The sequence below is a fragment of the Hoplias malabaricus genome, unplaced genomic scaffold (genome assembly GCF_029633855.1).
Source record: "Hoplias malabaricus isolate fHopMal1 unplaced genomic scaffold, fHopMal1.hap1 scaffold_180, whole genome shotgun sequence".
In the NCBI taxonomy this organism is placed as follows: Eukaryota; Metazoa; Chordata; class Actinopteri; order Characiformes; family Erythrinidae; genus Hoplias; species Hoplias malabaricus.
Genome location: NW_027100919.1, coordinates 10,001 through 30,177, shown reverse-complemented (window position 1 = coordinate 30,177; position 20,177 = coordinate 10,001). Strand labels below are relative to the sequence as shown.

General features: G+C 47.2%; 1 protein-coding gene across 1 annotated transcript; it reads left to right on the top strand.

Moving 5' to 3' along the window:
- The first annotated feature begins 6,387 nt into the window (after nucleotides 1-6,387).
- On the top strand, nucleotides 6,388-17,117 carry ifnlr1 (interferon lambda receptor 1). Its single transcript, XM_066658856.1, has 7 exons — nucleotides 6,388-6,550; nucleotides 8,070-8,196; nucleotides 10,667-10,830; nucleotides 11,394-11,575; nucleotides 12,537-12,678; nucleotides 13,459-13,580; nucleotides 15,021-17,117. The coding sequence occupies exons 1-7, from the start codon at nucleotides 6,490-6,492 to the stop codon at nucleotides 16,119-16,121; spliced, it is 1,899 nt and encodes a 632-aa protein (XP_066514953.1). The 5' UTR covers nucleotides 6,388-6,489; the 3' UTR covers nucleotides 16,122-17,117.
- The last annotated feature ends 3,060 nt before the right edge of the window (nucleotides 17,118-20,177 follow it).

The following is a 20,177-nucleotide window of genomic DNA, read 5'->3' as shown; positions in this document are numbered from 1 at the left end:
GCCGTGTTATCCCTCCACTCCGCTTTGTGAGCTGTACCACTTTCCCCCTGAGGGGGGAGCTGTAAATGGGGCTGTTCTATTAGCGCTCTGCTTCTCTGGCTGTGGGCTCTCTGAGATCTTCAAAGCTTTGCGGCGTTTATCTGGAGTGGAGGGAGCCGCCGGGGTCTGGGGGGGAGCAGCGGCTTCACTAATTCTGTAGAAGAACTACAAGACCCTTCTGAGGCCTGGGTGGTAACGAAAACCTTAACACACACATGCCATCACACACAGACACTAGACACACTCTCACACACGTCATCATCATCATCACACACACACACACACACACACACACACACACACACACAGACACACACACACAGAGAGACACACACAGACACTAGACACACTCTCACACAAATCATCATCATCACACACACACACACACACACAGAGAGACACACACACACAGAGACACACACACAGACACTAGACACACTCTCACACACATCATCATCATCAGACACACAGAGAGAGACACACACACACACACAGACACTAGACACACTCTCACACACATCATCATCATCACACACACACAGACACACACACACACACAGACACTAGACACACTCTCAGAGAGACACACACACAGAGACACACACACACAGAGAGAGACACACACAGACACTAGACACACTCTCACACACGTCATCATCATCATCACACACACACAGAGACACACACACACACACACAGAGACACACACAGACACTAGACACACTCTCACACACATCATCATCATCACACACACACACACAGAGACACACACACAGACACTAGACACACTCTCACACACATCATCATCATCACACACACACACACAGACACACACACACACACAGACATTAGACACACTCTCACACACGCCATCATCATCACACACACACAGAGAGAGACACACACACACACACACACACAGACACTAGACACACTCTCACACACGTCATCATCACACACACACACACACACACACACACACACACACACACACACACACACACACACACACAGAGACACACACACAGACACTAGACACACTCTCACACACGTCATCACACACACACACAGACATTTAGACACACACAAAACATACTCTCAAACAGACACTCTCACACACACTGCTCACACACTCTCAGACACAGACATACCCTATCACACACACACTCAAATTACACACACACTCAAATTACACACACACTCAAATTACACACACTCAAAAACTCCCTCTCTCTCTCTGACACACATGCACACGAGAAACACTCTCACACATAACCATGACACACACACACTCTCACACACAGACATACCCTATCACACACAAACACATACACACACACACACACACTCAAATTACACACACACACACATACACTCACACACACCCTCTCTCTCTCTGACACACACACACACACACACATATGAGCTCTCTCTCTCTCTCTCTCTCGTTCCTGAGTCTGTGCTGGAAGAATGTAGAGAGTGAAGGAGAAGAACAGAACAGAGTGAGGGAGCGAGGGAAGGCGAAGGTCTGGAGCAGGGCTGTTGTTCCTGGACATCCTTGAGGCGCTGAGCTGTTATTGATGACCAGCAGGGGTCAGCAGAGCTAACACTGAGCAGGGCACGAGGGTCACCGCCACATACTCAATAATTCATACCACACTCTCATTACAAAGAGAGAGAGAGACCTATACACACCACACACCCCACCCCTCTCTCTCTCTCTCTCTCTCTCTCTCTCTCTCTCTCTCTCTCTCTCTCTCTCTCTCTCTCATCGCAGTCATTCAGTCTCATAAACACCAGTGAGGTCAGGAGCTGCTGTTGAAGGGTCAGTTTAGACTCCTAAAGGTATGTAAACCCTGTGTCTCCTCTCTGTCCACTCTCTATCCACTCTGTGAGACACTCCTCCCTCGTTGGTCCACCTTGTAGATGTAGAGTCAGAGACAGTAGCTCATCTGTCGCTGCACAGTGTGTGTCGCTCGTCCTCTAGTCCTTCATCAGTGACACAGGACGCTGTCGGCTGGATGTTTTCGGTCGGTGGACTGTTCTCGGTCCAGACACTGAGGGGTTTAAAAACTCCAGCAGCACTGCTGTGTCTGATCCACTCTACACCAGCACAACACACACTAACACACTACCACCACGTCAGTGTCACTGCAGCACTGAGAATGATCCACCACCACATCACACCTGCTCTGTGGGGCTGCTTATCGTGGCTGAGAGGCGATGCCGTCGGGACGGTGCGTTAATCCGAGCTGATTTTGATGTTATTAGTGAAAGCTACAGAGCGTGTGTTGTTTAATTGAGCTGTGGTTCAATAAAACATCATTGACTCCAGTTCTTTCAGCTTCTGCTCACTTTCCCCAGGGGACACATCAAACAGCACACGCTAGCATGCTAAACACGCTTAGCGCACACCACCTCTAAACTCCACACACACTTCCTAATCTGTGACTGAGAGAGCTGTAAATAATCAGAGCAGCTGTTAATGCCCTTTAATCTGAGGGAGTCCTTCAGTGCCGCGGTGGTCTACACGCGTCGCCCTGCAGTTACACTGCCACACCACTAGGGCTGAATCTCCAACATCTTCCTCCACCCTATGTAGTGCACACTGTAGTGGAGCAGTTGTTTTAGTTTCATAAATTTGTAAAGTGCACTATGTAGGGAGTAGGGCGCTAATAAGATCAGAGTGTAGTTTACATGTGGTGCCAGGAAAGCAACAAATACAGTGCTGCCATTTTTCCCCACGCGCTTCTTGCTATTTTTTCCATCGTTTTTTTGTTTCCTCCACGGCATCTAAACCGAGGTGTGAGGAAATCTACAGGTGTCACCTCAAAGTCTTATAAGATGTTCCTTGTGATTTGGAAGCTGTGGCGGCCATGTTCTTTATTGTGGATCTTTAAGTTGATATTTACCCACAATTTATTCTTTTTAAACAGAACTGTGAAAAGTCAAACATGAAACCTACATTATATTTTCACTGAGGAAGGAATTTTTGAGCAACTGAATGTAGTACATTTCAAGGTCTCATCTGGAGTAACCTCGTGACGCTCCACGTACCGCAGCTTTAATTTTTAAAAGCAGTATCAGAAAGCATCAAAGCTGCGGCTGCGGCATGTGTCTGCGCTGCCTGCGTTCATTATAAATGACATCCTCGATGCGTATAATCCATCCTTTACGAGGGGAATGGCGTTCCGGAGTCCTGAGACTTCTGTGGAACACTTTGATTTTCCGAGTCTGAGAGCGTTCGATAATCTGATTTGTCGTGAGCAGCTGGAATCGATGGGACTTTAATGGAGCTGCCGCAGGTTCCTCTGCTGATGTTCACACAACTCAGAGAGAGCCTTTACACCCTCCATCGGGGTTTTAAAGGGGACATGTTATAAAGAAACGTCCAGCTCATGTTCACATTTAAGTGTGGATCAGGAGGCCACCAATTCACACACTGTGAAACAAGACTCCAGTCGGTTTTCTGGGCGCTGCCTGAGTCAGAAAACACAGGATAAAACGAGCCATTCTGATTCTGCTCCGCTTCTGACAGAGACTTTAGAATGGCCCCTCCCCCTCGTCTGAGTCTGTCCAATCACAGCACTGGACCTGTGTTTATGTGAGAGCACAAAAACGAGGTTAAAAGCAGCAAAACAGACACAACGAGCGCGGAGAAATAAGAGCACTGAGTAAAAACGGAGAAGAAAGAGAACAAAGTGAAAACGGCTAAAAACCAGAGCTTCTGCTCCTCGCTCCTCACTGCTGTGCGCTCGGGGTCGGGGTGAACAGCGAGCGGCTCATTATCATTTAAAGGAACATGTGCTGAAAGCGGGCGTTCTGAAAGTATTCCTGTGCTAAAAAGAGCGCAACAAACAGAATCAGACTTTAATTTTAAGGTAGGAAACAGATGTTACAGTGACACCTAGTGGCCCCTGTACTAAATGTGTTTTAAACATGGCTGCCCCCAGGTCAGGGACCCACTCTGTAGAGCATAGACTGCTCCATTCAGGGATGATGGAGCAGTTTGATGAGCTACATTTCACAAAAAAAATGCACTGTGGCTAGTTTCTTGTGGTGAAAGGGACTGACAGCACCTTTAAATGCCAGTGTGGTTCTGTGTGAGGGTTCTAGACTCTGAAGGATCTGTTCCTGCGGTGTTCCCTACAGGAGCTTTAATGTTGTAATGATGGTAATTAGCCGCTGTCTGAAGGCCCTGCTTGGCTCCGAGGCGCTGAGGAACTCTCGCTCAGAGCTTTCATTTAGCCGCTAGCGCAGAGCTTAGCCGACGGCCTTATTAGTGTCTGATAAACACACCTCTGAAGAACTGAGGAACCGAAGGAACTCAGAGAGAATCACCAGGAGACGACGGAGCGAGAGGAGACGGGGTTAAGCTCAGCTCTTCGTTAAAGGTGAGACTCGTCACCTGGAGATTAATTAACTCCTGAAATTAAAGCTTAAATAAACAGAGTCTCTTCACACAGCACTGAAAAACACCTCAGGATCAGAGAGACACAGGGAGAGGTGCGAGAGACAGAGAGAGAGGTGAGAGACACAGAGAGAGAGGCAAGATACACAGAGAGAGGGGCGAGAGATAAAGAGAGAGAGGTGAGAGACACAGGGAGAGGTGCGAGAGACACAGAGAGAGGGGTGAGAGACACAGAGAGAGAGGGGTGAGAGACACACAGAGAGAGAGGCGAGAGACAAAGAGAGGGGCAAGAGACACAAAGAGAGAGGCGAGAGACACAGAGAGAGAGAGGCAAGAGACACAGAGGGGTGAGAGACAAAGAGAGAGAGGTGAGAGACACAGAGAGAGGGGTGAGAGACACACAGAGAGAGAGGCGAGAGCCACAGAGAGAGAGAGGCGAGAGCTACAGAGAGAGAGAGGCGAGAGACACAGAGAGAGGCGAGAGACACAGAGAGAGGTGAGAGACACAGAGAGAGAGGTGAGAGACACAGAGAGAGGGGCAAGAGACACAGAGAGAGGCGAGAGACACAGAGAGAGGGGTGAGAGACACAGAGAGAGAGGGGTGAGAGACACAGAGAGAGGGGTGAGAGACACAGAGAGAGAGAGGCGAGAGACAGAGAGAGAGAGGCGAGAGACACAGAGAGAGGCGAGAGACACAGAGAGAGAGGTGAGAGACACAGAAAGAGGCGAGAGACAGAGAGAGAGGGGCAAGAGACACAGAGAAAGAGGAGCAAGAGACACAGAGAGAGGGGCGAGAGATACAGAGAAAGAGTGGTGAGAGACAGAGAGAGAGGGGTGAGAGAGAGACAGAGAGAGGGGGCAAGAGATAGAAAGAGTGAGAGAGCAGGGCGAGAGAGGGTGAGAAAGGAAGGGGGACGAGAGACAGAGAGAGGAAGGAGAAGGTAGAAAGAGGAGAGGGCGAGACAGAGAGAGAGAGAGAGAGAGAGAGAGAGAGAGAATGCGGTGAGAGAATGCGGCGAGAGACAGAGAGAGAAGTGGGTGGGTGGTGGAAGGAAATGTTAATTGAGGAGAAACTGATTAATTTGTCTCATAATTAACAAAGACCCGGGGGCAACAGGAGGAGGACGGAGGACATGATCCGAGACGCTCAGAAACACAGATCTGAGAAGGGGTTCTGTGTTTAAGATCTTAAACTGGGCCTGAGACTGACCTCTGACCTGCAGTGTCTGGGAAACAGTGAAACTGAGCGGTGCTCTCTGTCTCCCTCTGGTGGACAGAGCCGGTGTGGCCCAGGGCTAGTCCAGAGAAAATAATTTAATGTCCCACAAATCAGTACTGAATCTTCTTTTACTCTCTCTGACTACTGAATAACACACGTTAGGGTTCTTAGAGGAATAACAAGGGGTGAAAACCACTGTGTGTGTGTGTGTGTGTGTGTAAGAGAGAGAGAGAGAGAGAGAGAGAGAGAGAGAGAGAGAGAGAGAGAAAGAAGGTTTTAATAGAAATCAAACTTCCAGCCATAAATTCTCAGGTTTCTCCCTCAGGTTGTAACCTGTAAATAATGTCACATTTCCGCCTCAGGGACACGAGGCTTCACACAATGAAAGGAAAGCCTCACCTCTCTCTCTCTCTCTCTCTCTCTCTCTCTCTCTCTCTCTCTCTCTCTCTCTCCCTTTCTTTCCTTGTATGTTCTTTTTTTCACTTTCCTTTCTCCTTCCAGGCAGCGGGCCGTTTCTGAGCCTGTTTATCAGCTGCTAGAACCTGAAATACAAGAACAAGAGGGAGGGCGGGAGAACAGGGAACACGGAGATCAGGTAAATCCAAAGTTCACCTGCTGTGTCACACACACACACACACTCTCACACACTCACTCCTTCAGCCTGAGAGATCAGAGATGGGAGAGAGGAGGAACACGGCAGAGGACTGAGCGGCAGAAACAGAGCGGTGCTTTGGGTAGAGGATGTGGTTCTGACCCGGGGTCGGGTTCTGTTCGGTTCTCTGTGGATCTCTGGTCTCTTCTGGGGTCGTTGTCCTGAGAGATGGGTCCGTCCGGGGAGAACAGGCCTTTACCAGCGCTCCTCCTGCTCCTCTGCTGCTCAGGTGAGTGCACTGTCGATACACACACACACACACACACAGACACACACACACAGACACACACACACACACAGACACACTCACACTATCACACAAAAATGAATTAATAAACACAAACGCACACACACAAAAAAATAAATAAACACATACACAAACACACACACACACATGAATAAATAAATACACACACACACACACACACAATTGAACAACAAACACACAACAATGTTCACACACATTCACTTTAAAAAACACAAAGCATGAGGCTGAGTCTTATATTTATTCTCAATAACAACAATACAATTAATAATTAAAATGTTTAATTACATTTACATTGTGCTTTAAACTCAAAGTGCTTCAGATGAAAGTCTGAGTGAGAGGAACATCACACAATAAACAAGGAACAAAGCAACACACAACAAAGTGATTATAAAAACATACAAATATTAATATAATATTCAAAGATGATCTGAGTCACGACACACACACACACACACACACACACACACACCCTCTCTTAGACTCCCAGTTACAGGCGGATGACTGGGGCATCCTCACAGTCCCATGACACAGGGTTTTACCTCTAACTGAGGCACAGTACAGAACAGCCAATCAGAACTGATCTCATTTACATACTAGATGTTTAAAGGGACAGCCACAGCAACGGCTTAAAGCGAGGTCTGAAAATGTCTGTGTGGAGAGAAATAGTCACCGCACAGATGTTTTAAAGTGGAACTCGTGGGGGAAATGAAAAGGGAAAATTTGCATATTGGTGCTTTAATTGATTTAGGGACTCTTGGCCATTACAAACACACACACACACACACACACACACACACACCATAAACCCAGAGGATCGGGACACGTCAACAGTCGTCTGCCTTTAGACACAGTCTGAGCACGAATAGTTTCTTTTTTTCTGTGACTGGTAGAGCAGGTGTGTGTGTGTGTGTGTGTGTGTGTGTGTGTACGTGTTCCACTTACAGCAACTGAGGAGTAAAAATAAAAAGCCTGGAGCCTGAGGGGGAGGAATTCCATTGGCTTTTTACAACCACATCACCTGCTGCAGCGCTGAGTGACGGAGCTAAATCCGAGATCCACGCCGCGTGTGTGTGTGTGTGTGTGTGTGTGTGTGTGTGTGTGTGTGTGTGTGTGTGTGTGTGTGTGTGCCACAAAGAGTTGACCATCTACGGTTGACATACATCTGTAGTGTCTTGTGTCCATTACACCCTGCTGCTCTTAAAGGGCCTGTACCAACAAAACCTGACCTACCCTCTCTACCTTTAAGGCTGTTTTGGACTCACGGTTTTTGTGATGTCACAAACACCAAACTGAATTAATCTGCAATTACAGATTTTCTGTTTTCCGATCAGAAATAGCCGGTGGTTTATCAGTCACTAACATTTGTGTTTAGTTTTTTATGAAATGAACACCATCTCTCTGTCGCCCTCTAGAGGGAAGAGGGTCAAGTCTTAGCTCATATTAACCCTTTCTTGTCTGTGGGTCCTGCTTTGTCCTGTAGGTTTCTGGTGCCAGGACTGCAACCAGACCCGGCTTCACATCGTGTCCCGGAACTTTTACAGCGTCCTCCACTGGGACAAGGTGGATGTTCCCGGCCAGGACGTCCTGTACAGCGTGCAGTACACAGAGTGAGTGTTTGTTTCTGTCTAAATTAGTCGATGTTTTGAGTTTTCAACACTTAAGGGCATCGTTAATATTTATATAACACTTCACGTTAGTGACATTGTGTCTTTACTTTTTTATATGATGCTCCAAATGTAGACTACTCCTCTATCCCTCACTCACTCGTGTTTAGCAGGCTGTTTATTCTCCTCCAGAGGGCGCTATTAAAATTCCTGCAGCTTGTGCTGATTAGCATCACTGTTGCGTATTTACACCAGCTGTTTCCAGTACGCCACTCATCACAGGGAACACATCACCAGCTATTACACTTTTTATGTTGCTGCTTTGTTAATATGTAATTACACGGTTATAACACAGTTATACAGCAAACTGGGTTAAAGGGTTAACACTCCTGAATGCAGTGGATTATGGGTAGTTAAATGCTGGGCTAACTGTTAAGTTAAGTGTGTGTGAGTCACGAAAGGGTTGTGTTGTTGTTTCTACTTGTATTCCTGATATTCCCGGTATTCCCGACCAGTTTGGTTGACCTCGTTCTCCTCGGCACGTGTCCACTTCTCCTCTTTTGTCCTTTGCCCTCCTCCCTTCTTCTTCTCCTCTCTCTGCCTGTCCTCTCTGTGCCCATTGTCCTGAGCTGGAACTATTTCCTGCTTCACTTCACACGCTGTCGAGGTTATAACTGGCCACAGCGGTCAGGGACGAGGAACGGGAAATGGAAATTTGGGATCAGCGAATAAGCGCTTCCCTTTCGTCGGTGGAGGGAGACGCTTTGTCCGCGTCCTAATCTTTGGACATTGGGCTTTTGACCTGTTTCTCAGAGGCAATAAACTGAAAAGGTTTCACAGCAAAGACAGTGTCAGGGTCCACTGCACAACCAGGTCCACCTTCACCGTCCGGTCCTTCCCATCCAAACACGAGGCCTCGGAGCGGCTGGGAAGAGACGGCTAGAGAGTGGACACTGTCCATGGCTCAGTGAAGGTTGATGCACACGTAAAAACCCAGATCATTTAGGTGTGATTCACTGAAGGAAGAAACAGTGCCATCCACGACAGAAGCTCTGGTGCCCTGTCTCTCTGTCGCCTCCTGGTGTGCACATTTAGTAACTGGCATTAGGAGTCCAGCCCAAGGTCCCCTACTGGATACGGTTGTGTGTTTGACCAATCAGGGACTCGAACCTTGTTAAATTACACTAAAGGTCCTACTGGGTCAAGACTTCTCCATTTTCACTGTCCGCTAATTCTCACACTGTTACAGTCACTGTAGGATACAGTAGGGGACAGCGCCCCCCACAGGACCACCACTGACTCATCGTTTACCCAGTCATTTCAGCTTTTAAAATGAAAACGCTCTCTCTCTCTCTCTCTTTGTCTCTCTCTCTTTCTCTCTCTGTCTCTCAGTCTCACTCTCTCTCTCTCTCTGTCTCTCACTCTCTGTCTCTGTCTCACTCTCTCTCTCTCTCTCTCTCTCTCTCTCTGTCTCTCACTCTCTGTATCTCTCTCTTCCTCTCTCTTTGTCTCTCTCTCTTTCTCTCTCTGTCTCTCAGTCTCACTCTCTCTCTCTCTCTGTCTCTCACTCTCTGTCTCTCAGTCTCACTCTCTCTCTCTCTCTCTCTCTCTCTGTCTCTCACTCTCTGTCTCTCTCTCTCTCTCTCTCTCTGTCTCTCACTCTCTGTATCTCTCTCTTCCTCTCTCGTTGTCTCTCTCTCTTTTTCTCTTTCTCTCTCTGTCTCTCAGTCTCACTCTCTCCTTTATCTCGCTGTCTGTCTCTCTCTCTCTCTCTCTCTCTCTCTCTGTCTCTCACTCTGTATCTCTCTCTTCCTCTCTCTTTGTCTCTCTCTTTCTCTCTCTCTCTCTCTCTCTCTCTCTCTCTGTCTCTCACTCTGTAACTCTCTCTTCCTCTGTCTTTGTCTCTCTCTCTCTCTCTCTCTCTCTCTCTCTCTCTCTCTCTCTCTCTCTCTCTCTCTCTCTCTCTCTCTCTCTCTCTCTCTCTCTCTCTCGTGCCCTTCAGTTCCTCACATCATTCTGCTGAGTCACAGTTCAGCATTCTACTCTGTGTGTGCGTGTGTGTGTGTGTGTGTGCGTGTGTGTGCGTGTGTGTGCGGAAGAACAGATGGTCTGATCAGAATACAAAAGAGGTAGAGAGAGAGAGAAACAGAGCACTGATGTGGAGCTTCTTTCAGACTGCAGACGTTTAATTCAGTTTTACATTTAATTATTCATGAGCTGCTGATGAATTATTCAGTGAGTGGGACGGTTTAAAATGGAACGTACTTATAATTCATTATGCACTTATGTCGTTAATTATGCACTGTTGTAATTACATGTTAATTACAGTGGAACAGAGTGTATCTGGAGGTCAGTGTCCTTTGGCGACCGGAGGAGCCCGGGGTTATTGATCACGAGGTTTAGAGATGTTCTGATCAAACACACCGTCACACCCTCCCTCTCTGACCGCCCACCTCTGCTCCTCCCTCCACAGATACGGAAACCCCTGGAAGCCGATGATGCAGTGTCAGAACATGTCCGAGACCCACTGTGACTTGAGCTCTGTGATAACGGACGTTTACCAGAGACACTTCGCCAGAGTTATGGTCCGAGACAAGTGTGCGGGGATGTTTCTGTCCTTCGTCCTCTCAGAGCAAAGTAAGACCCCGTCACACGCCGCTGTTCCCACAAACACAACACTCTGTTGAATGTTCTGTTTAGTTTAGAACTGATGGCTCTTAGAGTGGTCACCGCGGGGGCAGCAGGGTGTCGCTGCAGGGTCTTGGGGTTCGTAGCAGTGATCAGAAGCCACCCTAGAGACATGAATCCCCATGGTATTACCGTGTAAAGACTGGAGTGGCTATCCAAAAGTGTTCAGAGGTGTTTCTACATATTTTACGACATTCAATCCCAATGCCAGGAAATTGAAACTGTGTAAGAATGATTTGTGAGGATTTTCATGTGGATTCCTGGCAACCCAGACTGAAAAATCAGGCTTAAACCTTCTCCATACCTAAGCGCTAAACCCAAACCTAAACCTTACTTCAAGCCAAAGAGGGCCATGTGTGGTGTAGCACTGGTTGTTAGGTATATAAAAAACTTTTGAGTGTACTTAGTGAAACAGTGCCCCCAGTGGACGGGAGCTGGCTGTAGAGTGACTGTAAAATAACTACAAATACTGATGAAAGTATTTACTTTCTCTCTGTCCTGACTCTTCTCAGCGGTTCTCGATGCTCCAAAGGTGTCCGTTAGCGTCGAGTCTGAGTCGTCTTTCAGCGTGCACATCACCCCCCCCACGGGCCCCCAGAACCTCACCATCAGGGAGCTCAGCCGCGATCGACAGGGAGATGCTCACCTGAACTACGGGCTCCAGCTCTTGCTCCCAGCCTCCAGGACCGGACAGGTAACGTCTGCCACTTAAGGAATCAGGCAGCACTCTGCGTGTCACATTTCATGTTCCATGTTCCCTTGTCTGAAACGTGCTAAAGGAGCACATGACTTGTTTTGTTTTGTTCCAGTCTGCTCTCTTGTCTCTGCCTTAGCACTGCCCTCTCTCTAGTGTTCCCACCTGTGTCTACTTGGTAATCCTGCCCCCTCGTTATGTTCCCAGGTGTTCCTAGTCTCTGTGCATGTTTATATATGGTGACCCTGGAGGGGGCGCCAGTCCTTCACGGGGTGACACACACTCACACATTCCCTCACACCTTTGAGTCTCCAATCCACCTACCAACAGGGAGAACACAGCACACTCCTCACAGACAGTCACCTGAAGGAAACCCACGCAGACACAGAGAGAACACACCACACTCCTCACAGACAGTCACCCGGAGGAAACCCACGCAGACACAGAGAGAACACACCACACTCCTCATAGAGAGTCACCGGGAGGAAACCCACGCAGACACAGAGAGAACACACCACACTCCTCATAGAGAGTCACCCGGAGGAAACCGACGCAGACACAGGGAGAACACACCACACTCCTCACAGACAGTCACCCGGAGGAAACCCACGCAGACACAGAGAGAACACACCACACTCCTCATAGAGAGTCACCGGGAGGAAACCCACGCAGACACAGAGAGAACACACCACACTCCTCACAGACAGTCACCCGGAGGAAACCGACGCAGACACAGGGAGAACACACCACACTCCTCACAAACAGTCACCCGGAGGAAACCCACGCAGACACAGGGAGAACACACCACACTCCTCACAGACAGTCACCCGGAGGAAACCCAGGTTGCCCTAAGAGTGAACTAAAAAGATCTGCACTCGAGGATCTGAGAGATCTTCCTGGTTCAAGAACTAAAAGTGTGTCTGGGGCGAGACTGAGACGTCTCCTGTTTGTTTCTCCTCAGGAACATCAGAACATCTCCGGCGTGATCACTGTGAGGAACCTGGAGGAGAACATGGAGTACTGTGGAACTGCGTTCTACCTATTGACTCACCCCTCCTCCATGAGACGGAGTGAGAACACTAGCTTCTGTGTAACTTTACCAGGTACATCCCCCCCCCCCCCCCCCCCACTACAGACTGTAGTCCATCTGTTGCTCTGCATACTTTGTTACCCCTCTCTCCCCCTGTTCCTCAGCGCTCAGGACCCCCACAGAGCAGGTGTGATGTGGTGGTGGATCATTCTCAGCGCTGCAGTGACACTGACGTGGTGGTGGTGTGTTAGTGTGTGTTGTGCTGGTGTAGAGTGGATCAGACACAGCAGTGCTGCTGGAGTTTTTAAACCCTGTGTCCACTCTCTGTCCACTCTGTGAGACACTCCTCCCTCGTTGGTCCACCTTGTAGATGTAGAGTCAGAGACAGTAGCTCATCTGTTGCTGCACAGTGTGTGTCGCTCGTCTTTTTGGTCGGTGGACTGTTCTCAGTGCAGACACTGAGGGGTTTATAAACTCCAGCAGCACTGCTGTGTCTCATCCACACACTACACACACTAACACACCACCACCACCACTATTACTTAAATGACGTAGGTTAATAAAATCACTCCTTTTTTCTTTGTTGGTGGGGGTTTGAGTGGAAAAGTACAATTTGAAGTGCTCCAAAGCCACATTTGGTTCCATTGTGATTCCTCCGTCTCCAGGAAACTGTCTTTCACCAGATTGTGCAATTCTCAAACATCCCGCTTATGTTTACACAAGACTCTGCTTATTTCCGTGTCTCTGCACTTTCACCTGCTTCATTTTATGCAAACCATGATCAGATTAGACGAGATTAGAAATGTGACAAACCCAGGCCTGTCCTGACCTCTCTCCCTCTCTCTGTCCATAGGGAGGTCCTGGGCTCATGTGCTGGTTGCTCCTGGGTTAATAGCTCTGTTCCTGCTGCTGCTGTTGGTGCTGGTGCCGTGCCAGCTCTACATCACAAGGAAGACTCACCTCCCTCCGGCACTGGTAAGAGCCTCTTTTCTTTTCCAGAGTATTCCCAGGTGAGCGTTTCCGATCAGAAGCCGGAGTGCGGAGGTACGTGCTTCGTAACACCGCCCTCGCCTCAAATCCGCGTCCGTTATCTTTGGCCTACAGCGGGATTTAATAAAGGATCATTATCATTGTTATTATTAAAGCCCTTTCCTTTTGATTGATTTAATTCTCTTCTGTTTTATTCCCTTTCAGCTCACAGCATTAGCATAAAATTTATTATTAATTGCTCATTCATCCTCATAACACGCGTCTAAGCCGACTTCAGCGACACGGCTGTGATGTATCGCATCCTCACGTTTTACTAAACTGCAATTAGCCGCTGCCTGCAGGCGGCTCGGGTTCGTTTTGCATCCAGAGAAACAGAAGGAAATCGAGAGTTCTCTTACAAACACAACCGCTTCACACTGTGGGATTACTCACTGAACCCTGTTTGGATGGGATTAGTTCTCTGTGGGGGAGCTGGGGTCGTGTCGTTTCACCACGGGACGTCAGGAAGGGATTCACAGACTGCCGTCACACGATGGATCAGACACAGCAGAGCTACTGGAGTTTACACTGTGACTACTGATCTGAGAACAGCCCTCAATGCCAAAATTATCCAGCCCTCAATGACCTCATCTTCTAGTTCTTCAGAACAGATAATGAGGAGAAGATGGGAAAACGTATAATAGTAGCTTTAAAAATACACATTTAAAAATGGGTTCTTTCTACAAGGGTCCTTTATTAAAGGAAATGGTTCTGTATAGAACCCTGGACACTTGAAAAACTTTTGCATTGTGTAGGGGTTCTTCGGATCAGGGTTCTATATAGAACCATTTCCTTTAATAAAAAAATCCTTGTAGAACCACCATTTTTAAGTGTGTACTCATTAAATTACTATTAAACGGTTTGTATACTGTATGAATAAAACAAAGCACAAAACCTGCCTAAAGCTTCCAGAAATGGTTCTCCTCTGACGTCGTTCAGAAGCTTAGCTTAGCCTTGTACTTGAGTCGTATATTTCATCACTAAACTCCTCCCCCAGCTCTGCATTCTCCAGAAAACCAGCAAAAAAACTCTTCACCCGGAATATGACGGAATATTCCCCATATTTCAATTAGCATGGGATCAAAGTAACCTGGGGTTATTTTTACTCCTCGTTTTGCAGTCTGTAAAAAGCTCACATAAAAGGAACATGAATTAATCATTTCACCAAATTTGGCCACAACTTCCTCCCATTATTTGTTCTTTATACAGAGCCTAGAGGCATATTAGCGCTGTAAACACAGTGTTGCTACTGTTGTCTTGCTAATGCTGAAAATAGTTGCCGGACACTCAGCAGAAGTGTCTCTGAATGACGCCAGGTTTAGGATCTGTTAATCCTGAACTCATGAGCTCATACTGTGTCCTCCTTTGTTTTTCTCTCGGAAACAGATGATCCCGAAGAGTCGTGTCCCCCCGTTTCACCCCAGTCCTAAACTGGAGATCGACAAGGTGAGGATTTACTCTGAGTTCCCGTGGAAAATGGAGAAGCCAGACCCAGACCTGAAACTGAATGTCGGAAGCATTAGGGACGTCGACCAGGATGGGAGTGGCCTTCCTTGGCGATGCAATTCCTATGCGACTCAACAGGTGGTGTCGGTGGAAAACTACGATCCAAACAGCGAATCCATCACCAGCTACAGTATGGTGGTGTCCTCCTTGGTGCCCGAAGATCTGGAGTCGCTTGAAGATGCCGTTAGCTTTGAGATTCCAGCACCTACATCATCCTTCAGCACAGGAGACGGTGCTGACGCCTTCCAGAGCTTAATTCCTGAACTGGAAGCTCCGGAACAGGATGGGAATGATGTGGATCCCAGTTTAGTGTTGTCAGTTATACGTGATCCTGGTGGAAAACTGGAATTGTCCTTTCCTCCTGAGCCTCTGAGCCCTTCAAAATCGCTGTCCACCTGCAGAGAAATCCAACCTCCTGGAGAACAGACTGCTCTACTCAATGACCTCTCCATGGCCGACGAGACTGAAAGGCAGGACAGTGGTATTTCATCTGACTACGGAAGAGCCTACTTCCAGCAGAGCTTTTCCGAATCACCCTCCAGCGAAGCCCTTCCTCTGCTCCCGTTATCCAACTGTACCTCAGGCTACAGGGAGAACTGGGTGCCAGGGATGCCCCAGGAGACCCCTCAGAATGTAGAGGGATTCCCAGGACGAACTGTCACCACTCCTCTGGACCTGTCCTCGGACTGTGTCTCAAACTACAAAGCAAACTGGGTACCAGGGATGGAGATAGATGACTCTGAGTGTTCAGGGGGATCTGAAGGACCCTCTGCTTGCACTATTCCTCTGGTCTCATTATCCAACTGTGTCTCGAACTACACCACAAACTGGATACCGGGAATAACCCTTGCCTCCCAGATTAATCCGACTGTGAAACCAGAGCCGTGCCCGGACTTAGAGGAAAACTCTGAGGAACAGAAACTGTCCTCAAATTTTGAGGTGAAATTTTTGGAAGGATGGGTGGTCCAAATCCAAGGATAGTGCCTTTTTTGTGTCCTAAACGAAGCGTACACCTTGGAATGACAGTAAATGAAGCTAGTGCCACTACACTCTTAAAATATTTATTTCTATTGGGCGACACCATAGAAGAACCATATTAATTTAACCATGCAAAGAATCTCTTTTTGGCCATACATTTCATTTTCTTGTAGAAGCTTTACATGAAGTGAAGTTTTTTACACCTTACATCATCTTTTTACACACCAAAAATTGTTCTTCATGGAACCAGAAGTGTTTCTTCTATGGCATTGCTTAAAGAACCCTTTGTAGCACCTGTATTGTTAAGAGTGTACTGCAGCCAAATGATGCTCAAACTGCTAATAATGTCACAGTCACTTTGTGTTAGGCCTGTGATGATCTCCGGCCTGTGCCAGTTGTTCTTGTTGCTGTGCCGTTAAAAATAGAAGACTACCACTGTCTTTGATCACGTCACTTTGTTAAATTTGATGGAGTACGGTGATGTGATGGAGCAGATGGGTGCTGGGACTCAGGCCAGGTCTCTACTAAACTGGTAGGAGCTAAGGTTTACACGCCACGGTTTGGTCCCTACTCGGCTCACTCTGAACCACGAGAGAACAGTGACTAAACAAGAACCCGCTTCCAGAACCAGGACCTGATTTACCTGGTGGAGAAGCAGAAAGGATGAGTCAAGTAGAGTAGAGTAGGGACCTTGCAGTGGAAAAGCAACATTACTCTTGTATAAATGCCAGTAAGGACTCGACCCCATGTGGGAATGAAGTAAATGAAGAGTGGTTTCTGCTCAGTGCTTGGCTCTGATTGGTCTCTTTTCTTGATTTTCAGTGAAGTCTTATTGAAATGCAGCTAATTATTTTATACGTTGTTAATGTTTTTTTGGGAATGTAGCTGATTTTTTTCTGTGATTTTCTCTTGTTAATTTATCAGACATTTTATCTCTGCTGTATCGAGGTGTTGTGTCAAAGCGTGACTGGTTTAAAGCCTGAGCAGTGGCTCAGGAAGCGCTGGTGGAGATTACCTCCTGTGTTCTCTCACCATACTCCCTTCCTATGTTCCCTCATCATATTCCCTCGCCATGTTCCCTTATCATATTCCCTCGTCATGTTCCCTCGCCATATTCCCTCGCTATATTCCCTCATCATATTCCCTCATCATATTCCCTCCCCATGTTCCCTCGCCATATTCCCTCCCCATGTTCCCTCACCATATTCCTTCATCATATTCTCTCCCCATATTCCCTCATCATATTCCCTCCCCATATTCCCTCGCCATGTTCCCTCATCATATTCCCTCGTCATGTTCCCTCGTCATATTCCCTCGCTATATTCACTCATCATATTCCCTCATCATGTTTCCTCCCCATTTTTCTTTGCCATGTTCCCTCATCATATTCCCTCCCCATTTTCCCTCACCATATCCCCTTGCCATATTCCCGCATCATATTCCCTCCCCATGTTTCCTGTCCATGCTCCCTCGCCATATTCCCTCATCATATTCCCTCCCCACAATTCCCTCGCCATGTTCCCTCATCATATTCCCTCGCCATATTCCCTCATCATATTCCCTCCCCATGTTCCCTCGCCATATTTCCTCCTCATGTTCCATCGCCATGTTCCCTCTCCATATTCCCTTATTATATTCCCTCCCCATGTTCCCTCGCCATATTCCCTCATCATATTCCCTCCCCATGTTCCCTCGCCATATTCCCACATCCCTCCCCATGTTTCCTCTCCATATTCTCTCGCCATATTCTCTCATCATATTCCCTCATCATATTCCCTCCCCATGTTCCCTCGCCATATTCCCACATCCCTCCCCATGTTTCCTCTCCATATTCCCTTGCCATATTCTCTCATCATATTCCCTCACCATGTTCCCTCGCCATGTTCCCTCCCCATATTCCCTTGATATATTCCCTCCCCATGTTCCCTCGCCATATTCCCTCGCTATATTGCCTCATCATATTCCTTCCCCATGTTCCCTCACCATATTGCCTCCCCATGTTCCCTCGCCATATTCCCTCCCCATGTTCCCTCATCATATTCCCTCACCATGTTCCTTCCCCATGTTCCCTCGCAATCTTCCCTAACTATATTCCCTTGCCATGTTCCCTTGCCATGTTCCCTTGCCATGTTCCCTCATTATATTCCCTTGCCATATTACCCCGCCATGTTCCCTCCCCATGTTCCCTTGCTATGTTCCCTCACCTTATTCCCTTGCTGTGTTTCCTACCCATGTTCCCTCACCTTATTCCCTCCCCAAATTCCCATCATGTTCCCTCACCTTATTCCCTTGCAGTGTTTCCTATCCATGTTCCCTCCCCATGTTCCCTTACAATATTCTCTCCCCATGTTCCCTCCCCATGCTTCTTTGCCAGTGCCCTTATTGTATTCTCCTGCCATTTTCCCTCTGACTAAAGTTGCTGTAGACATTTTAAACGTCAGAGATGTATCTGTACCCAACCTTTGTCTGACGGCATGCACTCTTTTCTCTGAGCACGCTCACTGACCTGTGGTGTCCCCTTACAGTTGCTGAAAGAAGTGTGTAGAGTTTCAAACTGGGTGTGTGAGCTCTGTTTTCTGCAGCGAGAAGGAAGTTCCCAGGACAGAGTTCAGTTCTGTTAGAGCCCCGCAGGTGAATTTTTGGTGATGGACTAATCTGGAGCTTCAGGTTTACAGTTAAACACAGTTTACATCAAAACAAACAGAAAAGAAAAAGAAAAGCAGTCTACGCAGGCTGTGGGTGAAATGTGGAGCTGCCGCCTGCTGTTTACACAGCGTCACCATTGTTAGAGGAACCGACTCAGGAAGATAGTGATGTTTATTTTTCTATTATTCAATAAATGTGCTCCTTTGTTGTGGAGATACAAGCTTTTGTTCAGACGATGACTGTATAATTCATGCATTCATTTTTTTCATTATGGCACATGATGTGTAATTTACTTAGTTACATTTTAATTAACGTAAAAATACTGTAACTTAAAAACTGAATTCACTGAGTAATAACCGAATAATAAGCCGAGATTTAAAGGGTTAACCTATGATAAAATGGACAGGGTTTATTTGTATCTCCTACAGCCTGTGGTGTCTAACTCTCTAAGAGCTGAGAGCAAAGGTCTCAGTTATTTTCTCACCAGCAATAAAGCCATAAATAAAACGCCTGCGCAGGTGACTTTACCTGCCCACAGTCAGTGTCCAGAGACACGTTTAGAGCACTTTTTCTAGCACGTTTAGCTGCTACGACTCGCAACCTTCACATGACTTTTGTAAAAATGTGTTAAAACGTGTCTGTGGAATAAATGAATAAAAATGAATCTTTCTGTTGTTTGATTTATTGATTTATTTGATCAATAACGTCTCCTAGGGCGCACTGTACACACATAAGTGGGACCGTATGCAATGAACACCAGAAACTACAAAGTGATCCCCAGATACTTCAAGTGCTCACTTGGCACTATCCAGTCCTCACTTGATGCTATCTGTTATTCAATAGTATCAACTCTCTCAGAATTAAAGGTACGCTACAGGTATATTATTGTCACTGAAGATGCAAACTATGTAATGTATCTATAAAGGTACAACAGTGGTGTTAATGTCCAGTTGTGTTCCTTAAAGGTACATTACATTCAGAGGAACATAATAAAATCCTGGAGATGAAACAAAACTTTAAATTCTACAGTTAATTTAGAATAAGGTACTGTTATGTCCCCAAATAAAGATACAGTATATGTTCCATTGAGGGGACCACCACAGAGACAGTTTTGAGACTGTAGTGCTCACGTCCCCTGGACACCTCACACTGGAGAAGAGACCCCAAGACCCTCTGGAGGGAGGATATCTCTTGGCCGATGTGAGAACACCTGGGGATCCTCGGGAGGACCTGGAGGAGGGGGAAAGTGACACCCAAACCCAGGAACCGTTTTTTCCTAGAGACACTGAATCGCTCCTTGTCCGCAGAGAACCGGGCTGCGCTGGGAGATACACCCGGACAGGAATGTTTACCTCTCACCATAAAACAGTCTTTTACATAAGCGCTGGACTCTGGACCCTGCAGGGGGCGCCG